This window comes from Canis lupus, chromosome 16 (assembly GCF_048164855.1).
Source record: "Canis lupus baileyi chromosome 16, mCanLup2.hap1, whole genome shotgun sequence".
NCBI lineage: Eukaryota > Metazoa > Chordata > Mammalia > Carnivora > Canidae > Canis > Canis lupus.
In genome coordinates, this window is record NC_132853.1 from 47,492,876 (window position 1) to 47,506,876 (window position 14,001).

A 14,001-nucleotide genomic window follows, 5' to 3' on the forward strand; every position below is an offset into this window, starting at 1 on the left:
AGAAAGAAAGAAAGAAAGAAAAAAGAAAAGAAAAAGAAAAAGAAAAAGAAAAGAAAAGAAAAGAAAAGAAAAGAAAAGAAAAGAAAAGAAAAGAAAAGAAAAGAAAAGAAAGAAAAGAAAAGAAGAAAAAAGAAAATTCTTGGGCCCTACCCCAGACCTGGATCAGAAACTCTGGAGGTGGGGCCCAACCATCTGTTGTAGCAAGCCCTGCCGGGGATTCTGACGTGGGCTATGCTGGACAACCATTGGTCAAGGGCACAATAAAGCACAGCCTGTCACCAAAGAATTCAGGGGGGAAAAAAGCCAACCAGTTGGTTTTTTGAAAAACACATGCACAATGTCTTCCCACCATTTAACAGGTTTATGGAGAGAGCATGATTTTGAAAGAATGAAAAACCTACAGCTTTTTGTTTTAAACAGCAAGAGAACTGGAAAAAAAAAAAAGTGATCTTTAAAAGTATGAGTTTATTCTCCAGGTTTTTACACACCCACAAATTAGAGCTTTTATTGCAGCTATATCCAGGAGCTGGAAACAATGAAAAATATGTACTTGTATCATACATGTAACACTTAGAAGATAATGGAACAGTTTGAATTTTAAAGATTAGTTTTTCAATGATTCAGTAAGCATATGGAAATTAGGGTTAATTACAGAAATAGCTATTGAACTCTAAAATAAAAACATAAATTATATAAAAATAAAAGGGTAAAAAACGTTTCATTTAAAAAATGAAAACAAAAAACAGTGGCTTATCACCTCTCTGCTAGTTAGTAACCTAATGAAAATGAAAATGAGTCAAGTATTATCTTTTCCATATTTAAAGCAAAGTGGTTCTATCCTTTTCATGAATAGTCAGCTTTAGGTCTGACATGGAAGCCAGGATTTGGGGTTTCGAACATCTCAAATATTTTATTGCCCTATGTTAACGGATTCTTCTTTGTAACACTACGAAATTTAAGTTTGCTTGGAGGAGAAAAAAAAACTGGATAGGCAGTTAAATCAAATGGGATTCAGTTACAAATGGCACCAACTCAGAACACACAAAGAGCTTAGTTTGAGGGCAAGCATGTTAAATAAAGACCAAAGAAGAGGATCATTTGACATCTTTACAACAATCAAGTATTTGGCCAAATAGCCAGGTTTGGCAAGTACAAGGATAATGAGTTAGCAAGTTAATGAAAAGCTAGATTCAAATTAGCTCCAACTTGATTTACAAATTAACAATACAAGATGATTTCATTTTCTATCCTTTTCACTCAGAAGAAAATTTAAACCATATTCCTATTGCTGGTGTGAACTTCTGATGTTCCTTGCCATATTTTTGGTTAGATTTTTAAAGATAAGTGGTAGCAGATGTTTATGTTATTAATGTGACAATACATTAAATTTCCAAAGAATAGAATTAGATTTAATACTAGGTTATTACTCACAATGACTCAACATAAATAGCAGAGGTCCCACAAGTGTCCTCAGCCCTGGGATCACAGACTAGGACAATTTAGTGACCACTAAATGAAAATGAATTATGAAAAATGCTATTTCCAGAATGTCTTTTTTCTCCCATCCCTTCATTTGGATTTTTTAAAAAAGTAGACCTCATACTTTCATTGTTTAAACATCATTTTAAATAACCTTCAGTTTTCCTTGAAATAAATCACATTTTTAAAAACTTCCAAAATTTGCTATTAATTGATCTCAGATGTTTGATAGTAAAACTTCTGTTTAAAAAAAAGTCAATACTATGCCATTTGCTAAGAGGGTGACTGAGTCTTTTTGTTGTTGTCATTTTTTTAAAGCATTTTAGGTTGTAATCCAGTGTTCATATAATGGAACTAAAGTTCCTATAAAGAGGGAATGAATTTGGAACATTGATATAATTAGATCTATAAGTGAAAGTCACAAAGAAATCTTTTAAAAATGACTGTGTGTGTTAAATTGTGTCAATACAATGTCATTTGATTTTAACAACTGGTCAAGTCAGAGAAAGGGAATGAAAATAATCAAGCTACTGTGATTGAAATCAGTTTGACTCAGAGGGAAAAAACAATTATGTCTATATTAAGTCTTCAGCCTACCAGATCGCTCTATACATACTCAGTCTAGAGGCTTTCTGCCACAATACTAAAATACAAATTCTTCACAAATCACAACTCTATCCCAAATATTCTATGTCCTACGTTGTTTTTAAAATTCTACTAAATACTTGATAGCTTTACAACAGAATTTCTTTTATTTAAAAAATAGTTAAATCACTATCCCACAAAATGTTCAGAAACACAGGTAACTATAGAAAGTCAATGTGCATATACTGCTTTTATTATGATAATTATGGTTGTTAGCTGAATGAGAACAAATAATAGCTAAAAAGTTTTCAAATGATAGAAAAACACATTTGGGTAAGTTATGACACAATTGTTTGAGTTCATAGACAACAGAAATAGAAATTTTTTTTTGCACCAATTGCAAATACAAAGTTAACAATAAAATCAGGGAACTGAAGGGTTGAAAGGGGCCTTAAACATATTCACTATCTTAAATTTTAGACAAAGGAGCTGAAAATAGAAAAAAAAAAAAAAAAAAACCACAACAAACCCAACATATACACCATAACAGTCTTTTATGACTTCCAATTTTAACTCTTTTCTAAAAGCATTAGGGGCACTGAGACCCTTATTGTAGGTTATGTATCATCTCCTCTTTGGCTATGAGGTGTGTAGTTTTGTTAACTAGAGACATCAGTGAGTTCAGTTTCTGAGACCAGTCATTTAATAAATTATTTGGATCCTTGGGTCTCTGGAAGTTGATAATTCCTGCCAACCTGTCTACTTTAGCAAAGATGGTCTTGTTAACTACTAGATTTGAAAGAAAAGCTTCTGACTCCTGCAAGAGAGAATGAAAAATTGGATTAAGATAGGATAATTACAGACAATAAACAAAATTTAAGGAAAGCATTTTTTAAACTCTTCACCCAAGAATATGCAGTGCTAAAATTCACTACGCATAAGTAAGCAACTCTTGACTTCCTGTAACAATACACTTAGTGTACTATGAGTCTAGGAGATGAATAGCCTCTAAGTCTACTCAGAATCAGGGTAGAGTTTGAATCTGCCTCCTTGCAAACTCAACAATGCTGGTTCTGCTCCTGCCAACAGCCCCTTGGTCCACTCTTGGTCTACAATGTTTCCCCCTAACACATCATATAGATAATTTGTTTCCAGAAATGCTGGGTTACAATGTGTAATCTCTGCCACTGGCAACTACATAGCCAAGGACAAGTCACTTTATTCTAAGGACTCTGGTCCACTGGTCCAGAAATGAGAGGAGCTAATGAGCCAACCAAGGATTACATTTTTTACCTCTAACACCCATGATTCTTCTTTCTTTAGCTAAACTGATAAACTGTCTCATGACAGAAATGGCTTCTAGATCACCTCACTTAACCCCTACCTCTGTGGTGTGTTATACATTCCACCAGCAGGAACCTAGATCTGAACACAATATTTCTCTAACTTGACCTGGGACCTCTGCAAGGGAAGTGTAGTGAAGTCTCCTTCACAGTTTTCTATTTCTATGGTTCATTCCTGGGACCCTAGACATATTTGTTATAGAAATACATACCCGACTGCAGATGCAACGATGTAAAACTATCATATTTAAGTAAAGATTTTAACTAGGACACATAATAGTAATGTAACTATAAACTTGATATTTGGGCTATTTTTGGGTACTCAAGATAGCCTGGGGAAACTTTGTCACCTTAACTTAAATAATAAAGCAAAATTGATTTTCTAATTCAATTTTTATAAGTCAGTTGATATTCAAAACGACTGGCTAAAACAACTCAAACTACTTACATCAACAGACAGATCAAGAAGCTGAGCCATCCTCTTCATTGTTATCCTGGTGTAATACTTGGCCATTATTCTAATATTCTGGGGAGAGGACAGAGAGCAATGAAGAACACCTAAGAGTCGTCAGTAAGGCTAAAAGCCCATTTGTTTTCATATTCAAATAGGTTTAGTTAAAATGTCAGATTCAGAGCTTTTATTTTTCTATAGCTGACTGCTGGAATGAAGCTGATTCTCAATTTCAGTAACAAAGCAAAATTTAGATACTTTGGTTTCTGCAGTTTTGTAAGTTATTCTGAATACTATCCACAACTCTTTTAAAATATATATAGTCAAACCCTAGGCTTATCTTAACTAAAATAATGGTTAAAAACTAATGTACTAAAATGTTTTTGCTAAATCCAAGAATCTAAAATTAAAATTTCCTAATTATGATACAAATGTTTATTTTTATTTTTTAAAAAATATTTTATTACTTATTTATGAGAGACAGAGAGAGAGAGAGGCAGAGACACAGGCAGAGGGAGAAGCAAGCTCCATGCAGGGAGCCTGATGTGGGACTCGATCCCGGATGTCCAGGATCAGGCCCTGGGCAGAAGGCGGCGCTAAACCACTGAGCTACCCGGGCTGCCCGACACAAATGTTTAAAAGGCTGATTCAAAAAATGAGAGCATCTCAAAACACGACGTTATCATCATTTTAACTACTGAAAGGTAACTTGAAATTAAATTTTCTAGTTTACACTGGAAGTGGTTCCCTTTATCATTATTATTTTAATTCTTTATTTATTTTAGAGAAAGCATGTGGGGGGTAGGGGTGGAGGGAAAGGGAGACAGAATCTTGAGTAGACTCCTTGTTGAGCTTGGAGCCTGGACAAGGGGCTTAATCCCATGACCCTGAGATCATGACCTGAGCTAAAATCAAGAGTGGGCTGCTTAACCAACTGAGCCACTGTTCCCTTTATTCTTCTTTGTTATTAACAAAATAGCAGCATCACAAGAAAAATGGGAAACAGTGGGGAGAGAAAATGAACCGATGTTTGGAGAAGTTGTCCCTCCTCCCATCTCTCTCAGGGTCCACGGCAACACACTTCTTAGGAAGCAGCACAATCATTCTAGATCCCTTCTTTATCCTTTAAATTTAATCAACAACCAAATTCTATTTATTTTCTTTATTAAAATAACTCCATCCCATCTATCCCTCAGCTACAGCCTTGACAGAAGCCCACAGGAGCCTTCACTTACTCTCAGCTCCATTCCTGTCTCTCCCCCAAGTGCATTCTCCACACTGACTGCCAGAGGAGTCTTTGTAAGATGCAAGCCTGGTCACTGTCCTCTCAGATCAAAGTTTCCACTACTGCAGTATATAAACTTTGTGAAGTTCCAGACCCTTTCCATATCTCCGACTTTCTTCTTCACTGATCCCTGTGTTTGGAGGCACTTCTGTTCATCCTACAGGTTTGTCGTCTCCATGCCCCTGCTCAGACTATGGCATCTGTCCGCTTACCGGGTACTCTTCTTACAAATCTTACCTCCTCTGTCAATTTCTGCAGATCTAGCCTGACCTTTCTTTTTCTTTTTAGGATTTTATTTTTGGGGCGCCTGGGTGGCTTGGTTGGTTAAGCATCTGCTTTGGCTCAGGTCATGATCTCTGGGTCCTGGGATCAAGTCCCTCATTGGGCTCCCTGCTCTGCAGGGAGCTGCTTCTCCCTCTTCCTGCCACTCTGCCTAGTTGTACCCTGTCAAATAAATAAAGAAAACCTTAAAAACACACACACATACAAAATACACACACACACACACACACACACACACACACACACACACATATATATGTATTTTAAGCAATCTCCACCTCCGACATGGGGCTTGGACTCACAACCCCGAGATCAAGAGTATGCTCTACTGACTGAGCCAGCCAGGTGTCCCCCTTTCAGGTAGAACCAATCAACTCTCTACTTATGCTGCACTCCATTTGATATATATTTGTACCCTAATATCTAGAATACTTTTACTTTCTTTTTTTTTTAAGATTTTATTTATTTGTTTCTGGGAGACACAGAGAGAGAGGCAGAGACACAGGCAGAGGGAGAAGCAGGTTCCCTGCAGAAGCCTGATGTGGGACTCGATTCCAGGACCCTGGGGATCATGACCTGAGCAAAAGGCAGACGCTCAACCACTAAGCCACCCAGGTGCCCCAAATACTTTTACTTATAAATCCATCTTTCCCTATGACTTATTTTCAAGCTGTCTGAAGGTAGGGACCACATCTCACTTTCCCACATGTTCCAGCATATTTGTACAGTGCCTGGTACATAGAAAGCTCATAATACATGTTTGCTATGTGAATGAATGCTGAAATAATTCCATTTATAGTGATACCAAGAAGATCAAAGATCAGGTTTAAGACTTGTTACCCATTCCCAGAACTACCAAGCAAGCAGCAGATAGAAAGAGCAACTTTCTTTTCTTTTTTAAAAAGTTTTATTTATTTATTCATGAGAGACACACACAGAGAGAGAGGCAGAGACACAGGCAGAGAGAGAAGCAGGCTCCATGGAGGGAGCCTGATGTGGGATTCGATCCCAGGACTCCAGGATCACGCCCTGGGCCGAAGGCAGGCACCAAACCGCTGCGCCACCCAGGGATCCCAGAAAGAGCAACTTTCACCCACAACCATCCCACCATTCATTCTTAAGAAATTCCTTCTGGTTTATATGATGTAAGTTTTTTTTTTTTTTAAGGATTTTATTTATTTGTTCATGAGAGACACACAGAGGCAGAGGGAGAAGCAGGCTCCCTGCGGGACGTCAGATGTGGGACTTGATCCCCGAACCCGTGGATCATGACCTGACCCAAATGCAGATGCTCAACCACTGAGCCACCCAAGTGTCCCTATATGCTGTAACATTTTGAATTCTTTTTTTTTTTTTTTTTTTTTTCAATTTTATTTTTTGGATGTCTGGGTGGCTCAGCAATTGAGCATCTGTCTTCCTTTGGTTCAGGGCTTGATCCCAGATTCCTGGGATGGAGTCCCACACTGGCCTCCTTACATGGAGCCTGCTTCTCCTCCCCTGCCTGTGTCTCTGCCTCTCTTTCTGTGTCTCTTATGAATAAATAAATATTTTTTAAAAATTAAAATAAAATAAATTTTATATTTTTAAAGATTTTATTTATTTATTCATGAGAGATACAGAGAGAGAGAGAGGCAGAGACACAGGCAGAGGGAGAAGCGGGGTCCATGTAGGGAGCCCGACGTGGGACTCGATCCCGGGTCTCCAGGATCATGCCCTGGGCCGAAGGCAGCGCTAAACCGCTGAACCACCTGGGCTGCCCTAAATTTTATTTTTAAGTAATGTCTACACCCAACGTGAGGCCTGAACTGACACCCCAAGATCAAGAGTCACGTGCTTTACTGAGTCAGCCAGGCACCCTTAAAATTTTGGATTCTTGAGAGGTCCCTTCAAAATAAGAATGCTAAAACATTGTGGGTTTTTGTTTTTGTTTTTCCTGAAAAGCCAAATATAAGGGAATAGGGTGGGGGGAAGTAAGAGGGATAAGATAAATTCTGATACATTTTGGGAAATACACAAACAACACTGGGAGAACAAATTTACACCACTATTACCCTGAGCATAGCAAAAAACCCCCCAAAACAAAAAAAACCTAAAGCAAAGAATTAAAGATATAACCTTCAAAAGAAACATTTGACTGTCACACTTGAAAATTAAAAGTTTGTGGTGGAAATCACCCCAGTTCACTTCTGGGCCGGCACTTACATGTTCCACGACTCTGTTCTTTAAGTCTGTCCACCTCCTTTCGCCTTCCTCTGTAGAACCAAAAACATCAGTCGCTGGACTCTCAAGAGACCCTTTCCTTAACTCCATCCCATAGTCTTCAACAAGGGTGGACCAACGCATGAGCTCCATTGTAGTAAAGAGCTTTAAAAGATCCCTGTAAATTGTATAAAATTGTATAAAATTGTATAAATCTGGAAAAACGTAACATAAGGTAATATAATGGCAAATGCTTAAATATTGGCAAAGATCGTACTTGTAAGTTCTTATTTGTAAAACAAAATATAAGTTGATTATTATTTATTTACTGCCATTTTTTTCCACAGCAGTTCTGAATGGAGCATTCCTCTACTTAACATTCTGCTCCCTCCCACAATGTATTTGCCAGTCTCTGGAATAATTAGCATAAGCTTACCAATGAGACAGATAAAAGAAAAACAGCTTTTAAGAACTAAAAGCCCACTGTGTGTAGGAAGTGTATGTCTGTTTTATATAGACTTCTGAAAATCACTTAAGTCCTAAACTACTAAAATTTTATCAAATGATTAATAACCAAAGCTGCTAAAGTGAGCTTGAGGGATCCCTGGGTGGCGCAGCGGTTTGGCGCCTGCCTTTGGCCCAGGGCGCGATCCTGGAGACCCGGGATCGAATCCCACGCCGGGCTCCCGGTGCATGGAGCCTGCTTCTCCCTCTGCCTATGTCTCTGCCTCTCTCTCTCTCTGTATGTGACTATCATAAATAAATAAATAAATAAATAAATAAATAAATAAATAAATAAATAAAGTGAGCTTGAAATGCAACTTCTGACAAGTGGTCCATTTTAGGTTGTTTTTTTTTTTTTTTTTTTTTAAAAAAAAAGAAAGCTCACACCCAGTGGAGCCCAATGTGAGGCCCAAACTTGTAACCCCTAGATCAAGACCTGAGCTGAGACCAAGGGTCAAATGCTTAACTGACTGAGCTACTTAGGTGCCCCTTGATAAGTGGTTTCAGAATGAAGTGTGTTATAACCTCATTAATTTCTTTTTTAAAAATTAATTAACTTGTTTATTCATGAGAGAGGCAGAGACACAGAGGGAAAAGCAGGCTCTCCATGGGGACCCCAATGTGGGACACAATCCCAGGACCCCAGGATCACTACCTGAGTCAAAGGCAGACGCTCAACCACTGAGCCACCCAGGTGCCCAATCTCATTAATTTCTAAAGCAGCAGGACAAAAACCATTTCACTACTCTATAACCTCTAGTTTTATTCGCCAATACAATCTATCAGGAACCAATTAAGCAGATGTACACTTAGGTTAACCATTTTTCCTTCAAAATGGTGTTTCTGCTGAGATGTACTACACTAGCTATAAAAGTACTTACTTGTATTTAGGAATTTCTTCTAACTTCTTGTCACCACTTATTCGGTGAACCAAATCTGACTGTTCGTTGTCAAAAGGAGCCAAGATCACATAGAGGACAACACTTTTCAGAGCCTAAAAACGTTGTATAACACAATGGATCATAAGCAAGCTTAGAAACAAAGTGGAGACTCTGGCAGGAACTAAAAAATCATGAGATTTTTTAGAGACTCAAAAGTCTTAGGAAATGATCCTACCAAGCTGCCTTTTACAGTATCTTCCTGTCATATTAAATTTCTATGAAACAACTACAGTAAATCTTTGCCGATCTATATTACTACCTGGGCTAACATTTTTTGGAGCGAGATATATAAAGGAAAACTCCTTGTAACAAGTTAGCACAAACATGGAACATACATACAAATGATTTGAAACAGTTTTGTGAAATAATTTTCCAAAGTAATGCTAGGTCTTTACCTGTAACCTTTGTTAGCATGTGACCTGCTATACATATTTTACTTTATTTTTTTTAAAGTAATATTTACATCCAACATGGGGCTTTAAGTCAAAACCTCCAAGGATCAAGCATTGCATGATCTATGAACTGAGCCAGCCAAATGCTTCTGCTACACGTTTTTTTTTTTTTTTTTTTTTAAAGATTTTATTTACTTAGAGGGAGAAAGAGAGAGAGAGAAAGAGAGAGAGTAGGAGGAAGGGAAGAGACAAAGAATCTCAAGCAGATCTGGAGCTGAGTGTTGAGCCTGATATGAGGCTTGATCTCACGACCCTGAGATCATGACCTGAGCTGAAATAAGAGTAGGATGCTTAACCGACTGAGCTACCCAGGCGTTGCCCTGCTATACATACTTTAAACAGTAAGGCTACATTCTTCGATAGTGATAAATAATTTAGAATATTGTCACAGTTCGTTTGAGTCAGTAAAGATAAACTATCAATACACTGACTAGAAAGCAGTACCATATAACTGCATATGATCACTGAAGTTAAAAATCACTTCAAAATAAAAAATGCAAATTCTTCCTAGTAAATATCAATATCAAGTATAAGAAAATATTCTTACCTGTTGCCACTTTTCACTTTCTGCCTGTATACAGGGAGTATCATATATTGCTCTGTAGTGCTTACAAATAGACAAATAGGATCCCTCATGTTGATCCAGCTGAATCATTAAGTTATAATATTTCAATTTTAATTTCTGAAAAAAAGTTGATAAAATAAATTGCGGCTTATGGGTCTTTTCTAAACACATTTAAAATAAACTTGCAGTAAGAGATATGTTTACCTCTGTATTTTCTTCCTGGAAAAATTTGGTGTTAATTTTCTTGCTGATGATTTGTGTACGAATGTAATCCTTCACAGCTAGGCAGAGCCTCATTTGCTCCAAAATAAACTCCACTCGCTCTTTCTTTTCCATTGACCCATAGGTTTCCACCTGGCCAAAGTAAGACCCCAAATAAGTTTATATTTGGTAATTTCTAAAAATTGCAAAATTAAATGTATTAAAATATTCACATCTATCAAACAATAAGAACCTTTTTTGCATACTGGGAGAATGTTGATAATGATATAAAAAGCTAATTTCCTCCAGGAAATTACAGTAAAAAAAACTATATAGGAAAATGGATATTTTTTCTTCTGACATAAAAAGTTCTGTGAATTTAAGCATATACACAGACTTGTTTAGCTACCATCACAATCAAGATACAGAACAGTCTATCACCCCTAAACTAAGTCCCTCATTTGCCCCTTTGGAGTCACATACTTCTGCCAGTCAGAATGACCTGTTCTCCATCACTATAGATTTGTTTTTCATGAATATGAAACACAGTATGCAATCTCTTGAGTCTTTTTGTACTCAACATAATGCTTTGAATAGTAAAGATTCATCTAAATTGTTATGTATATCAATAGTTCATTCCTTTTATTAAAAGATTTTATTTATTTATTTATTATTATTATTTAAAATGCTTTGACTCGCTCTTCATCTTTTTTTTTTTTAATTTTTTTTTAATTTTAATTTATTTGTGATAGTCACAGAGAGAGAGAGAGAATGAGGCAGAGACACAGTCAGAGGGAGAAGCAGGCTCCATGCACTGGGAGCCCGACGTGGGATTCGATCCCGGGTCTCCAGGATCGCGCCCTGGGCCAAAGGCAGGCGCCAAACCGCTGCGCCACCCAGGGATCCCAAGATTTTATTTATTTATTTGAGAAAGAGAGTGTGCATGCACATGAGTGAGAGAATGGGCAGAGGGAGACGGACAAGCAGGCTTCCAGCTGAGTGGGAAGCCTGATGTGGGTCTTGATCCCAGGACCCTGAGATCCTGACCTGAGCTGAAGGCAGACCCTTAACCGACTGAGCCACCCAGTGTCCCTAGTTCATTTCTTTTTATGGCTAAGTAGTACTCCATTGTGTGGATGAACCAGTTTAACCATTCACCTGAAGGATATCTGGGTGGATTTTTTTTTTAAATCTGTGTCCTGCCCCCCCCCCTTTATCATGATTCCATCTTGTGCCCATCATGAACAAAACTACTCTGAACATCAGTAGATAGGTTGAGTGTGAACTTCAAGTTTTCATTTCTCTTGGGCACCAGGAATTGGTATTGCTGGGTCATTTGGTAAAGCATATGTTTAACTTTGTAAAAAATAGCCAAATTGTTTTCCAGTGGCTGCACCACTTTGCATTCCCATCAGCAATGGATAAGGGTAGTCATCACTTTGCAGCACTGCTGGCACTTGGTTATAAACAGTATATATATATATATATATATATTTTTTTTTTCAGTATATATATTTTTAATGTTAGCTATTCTAATAGCATGTAGAAGGGGATCCCTGGGTGGCTCCGCCTGTCTTCGGCCTAGGGGCATGATCCTGGAGTCCTGGGATCAAGTCCCACATCAGGCTCCCTGCATGGAGCCTGCTTCTCTCTCTGCCTGGATCTCTGCCTCTCTCTCTCTGTGTCTCTCATGAATAAATAAAATCTTAAAAAAAAAAAAAAGGCATGTAGGGGTATCTCTTGTGGTTTTAATTTGCATTTTCCTCATGGCTAGTGAGGAAATTACATTCATTCATTCATTTAAAGATTTTATTCATTTATTCATGAGAGACAGAGAGAGGCAAAGACATAGGCAGAGGGAGAAGCAGGCTCCATGCAGGGAGCCTGATGTGGGACTCCAGGATCATGCCTTGGGCCAAAGGCAGATGTTCAACCACTGAGCCACCCAGACATCCCTTTTCTTCAAATTTTAATTTAAATTCTAGTTAGTTAACATACTTGGGAGCAGGAAATTACAATTCTTTTCTTTCTTTCTTTCTTTTTTTTTTTTTTTGGAAATTACAATTCTTCTTTTAAAAAATATTTTATTTATTTATTTGAGAGACAGCGAGAACCACACCCATGTGCAAGCATACCCATGTGCAAGCACACACATGAGCAGAGGGAGAGGGAGAAACAGATTCCCCACTGAGCAGGGAGCCTGACATGGGGCTCAATCCCAACACCCTGGGATCATGACATGAACTGAAGGCAGACGCTTAAGCAACTGAGCCACCCACGTGTCCCAGAAATTACAGTTCTAAACACACAAAAGGATACAACTTATAGGTTTTCTATTTACATAACAAAAAATTACAGGAAAAAGAGGTGCTAGTCTTTTTAAAATTCAAATAACATGGCTGATATAACTCCTAAAGGATATAGAAATGTAGAGTTATAGTAAATATACAACAGATGCAAAATAGAAAATCAATTACGTCAAATACTATGAGAAACATTTTTTTATGAGAAACATTTTTAATTTAATATTTGGCATACACATTGCAAATGAATTTATAAAATGGAGAATGGCAAAGCAGAAAGAAGGATATTTCATTATTATTATTAGGACTGAAAAAAGGTTTTTATTTCACGGTCTTCTTTGTAATTTTTTTTTCTTTGTAATTTTTGTTAAGGAAAATAAAACCTTATGCAATGAGCCATCAATGTTTCATTTATGAATCTTTACCCACTCTCCATGTGTCAATTACTTTTTTTTTTTAATATTTTATTTATTCATGAGAGAGAGAGAGAGAGAGAGAGAGAGAGAGAGAGAGGCAGAGACACAGGCAGAGGTAGAAGCAGGCTCCATGCAGGGAGCCTGATGTGGGACTCGATCCCAGGTCTCCAGGATCACACCCTGAGTCAAAGGCAGGCACCAAACCGCTGAGCCACCCAGGGATCCCCATGTCAATTACTTTGAAGTAAATTTCAGACATATATTTTAGTATGTGTCTCTAACAGATAAACATTGAAAAAAAAATCTAAAAATTCCTTTTATCACCAAATACCTAGTCAGTCCCCAATATCTATCTCATTTATTTTAATTAAATAAGAATCCACATGAGGCTCATACTTTGCAATTGATAAATAGGTTTCTTATGGCTCTTTTTCCTTGCCATTTATTTGTTGACAAAATCAAGCCAATCATCCTATAGTTTTATAGAGTCTGAATTATGCTGATTGCATCCCTGTGGTATCATTTAATAGGCTCCTCTGTCCCTAGCATATCCTGTAAACTGGTAGTTAAACCTAGAAGCTTTACATAATTGAGGTGAATTTTTTTTGGCAAGACTATTTCAGAGGATGTTGAATCATGAGGCATAATCATCCTAGTTGAAAATAGGGTTTGAAGGCAAAACTATGGAGACAGTAGAAAGATCAGTGGTTGCCAGGGGTTGGGATGGGGAAGAGGGAGGAACAGGCAGACCAGAGAATTTTTAGGGCAGTGAACCTATTTTATATGATACTACATTGATGAGCACATTTGTCAAAATCCGCGGAATATACAACACGAAGAGTGAACCTTAATGCAAACTATTGACTTTCAGTGATCTCATGTCAATGTAGGTTCATCTATTTTAACTAATGTACCACTCTGGTGTGAGATGTTGGTAGAAGGGGAGGGAGAGAGAGGAGAGAGGGAGAGAGAGAGAGAGAATGTGTGTGTGTGTG

At 37.6% G+C, this 14,001-nt stretch overlaps 1 protein-coding gene across 2 annotated transcripts in view; it reads right to left on the minus strand.

The window, feature by feature from the left end:
• Nucleotides 1-445: 445 nt before the first annotated feature.
• The window catches only part of PSMD12 (proteasome 26S subunit, non-ATPase 12), a 35,569-nt gene continuing 22,013 nt past the window's right edge, over nucleotides 446-14,001 (minus strand). For both annotated transcript variants that reach the window (XM_072781088.1, XM_072781090.1), the window contains exons 6-11: nucleotides 10,291-10,440; nucleotides 10,069-10,203; nucleotides 9,010-9,122; nucleotides 7,628-7,802; nucleotides 3,856-3,933; nucleotides 446-2,881 (exon numbers count right to left, since the gene is read on the minus strand). In XM_072781088.1, the coding sequence (XP_072637189.1) occupies nucleotides 2,672-2,881; nucleotides 3,856-3,933; nucleotides 7,628-7,802; nucleotides 9,010-9,122; nucleotides 10,069-10,203; nucleotides 10,291-10,440 (861 nt within the window). In that variant the 3' untranslated portion in view covers nucleotides 446-2,671. The remainder of the gene's footprint in view (nucleotides 2,882-3,855; nucleotides 3,934-7,627; nucleotides 7,803-9,009; nucleotides 9,123-10,068; nucleotides 10,204-10,290; nucleotides 10,441-14,001) is intronic.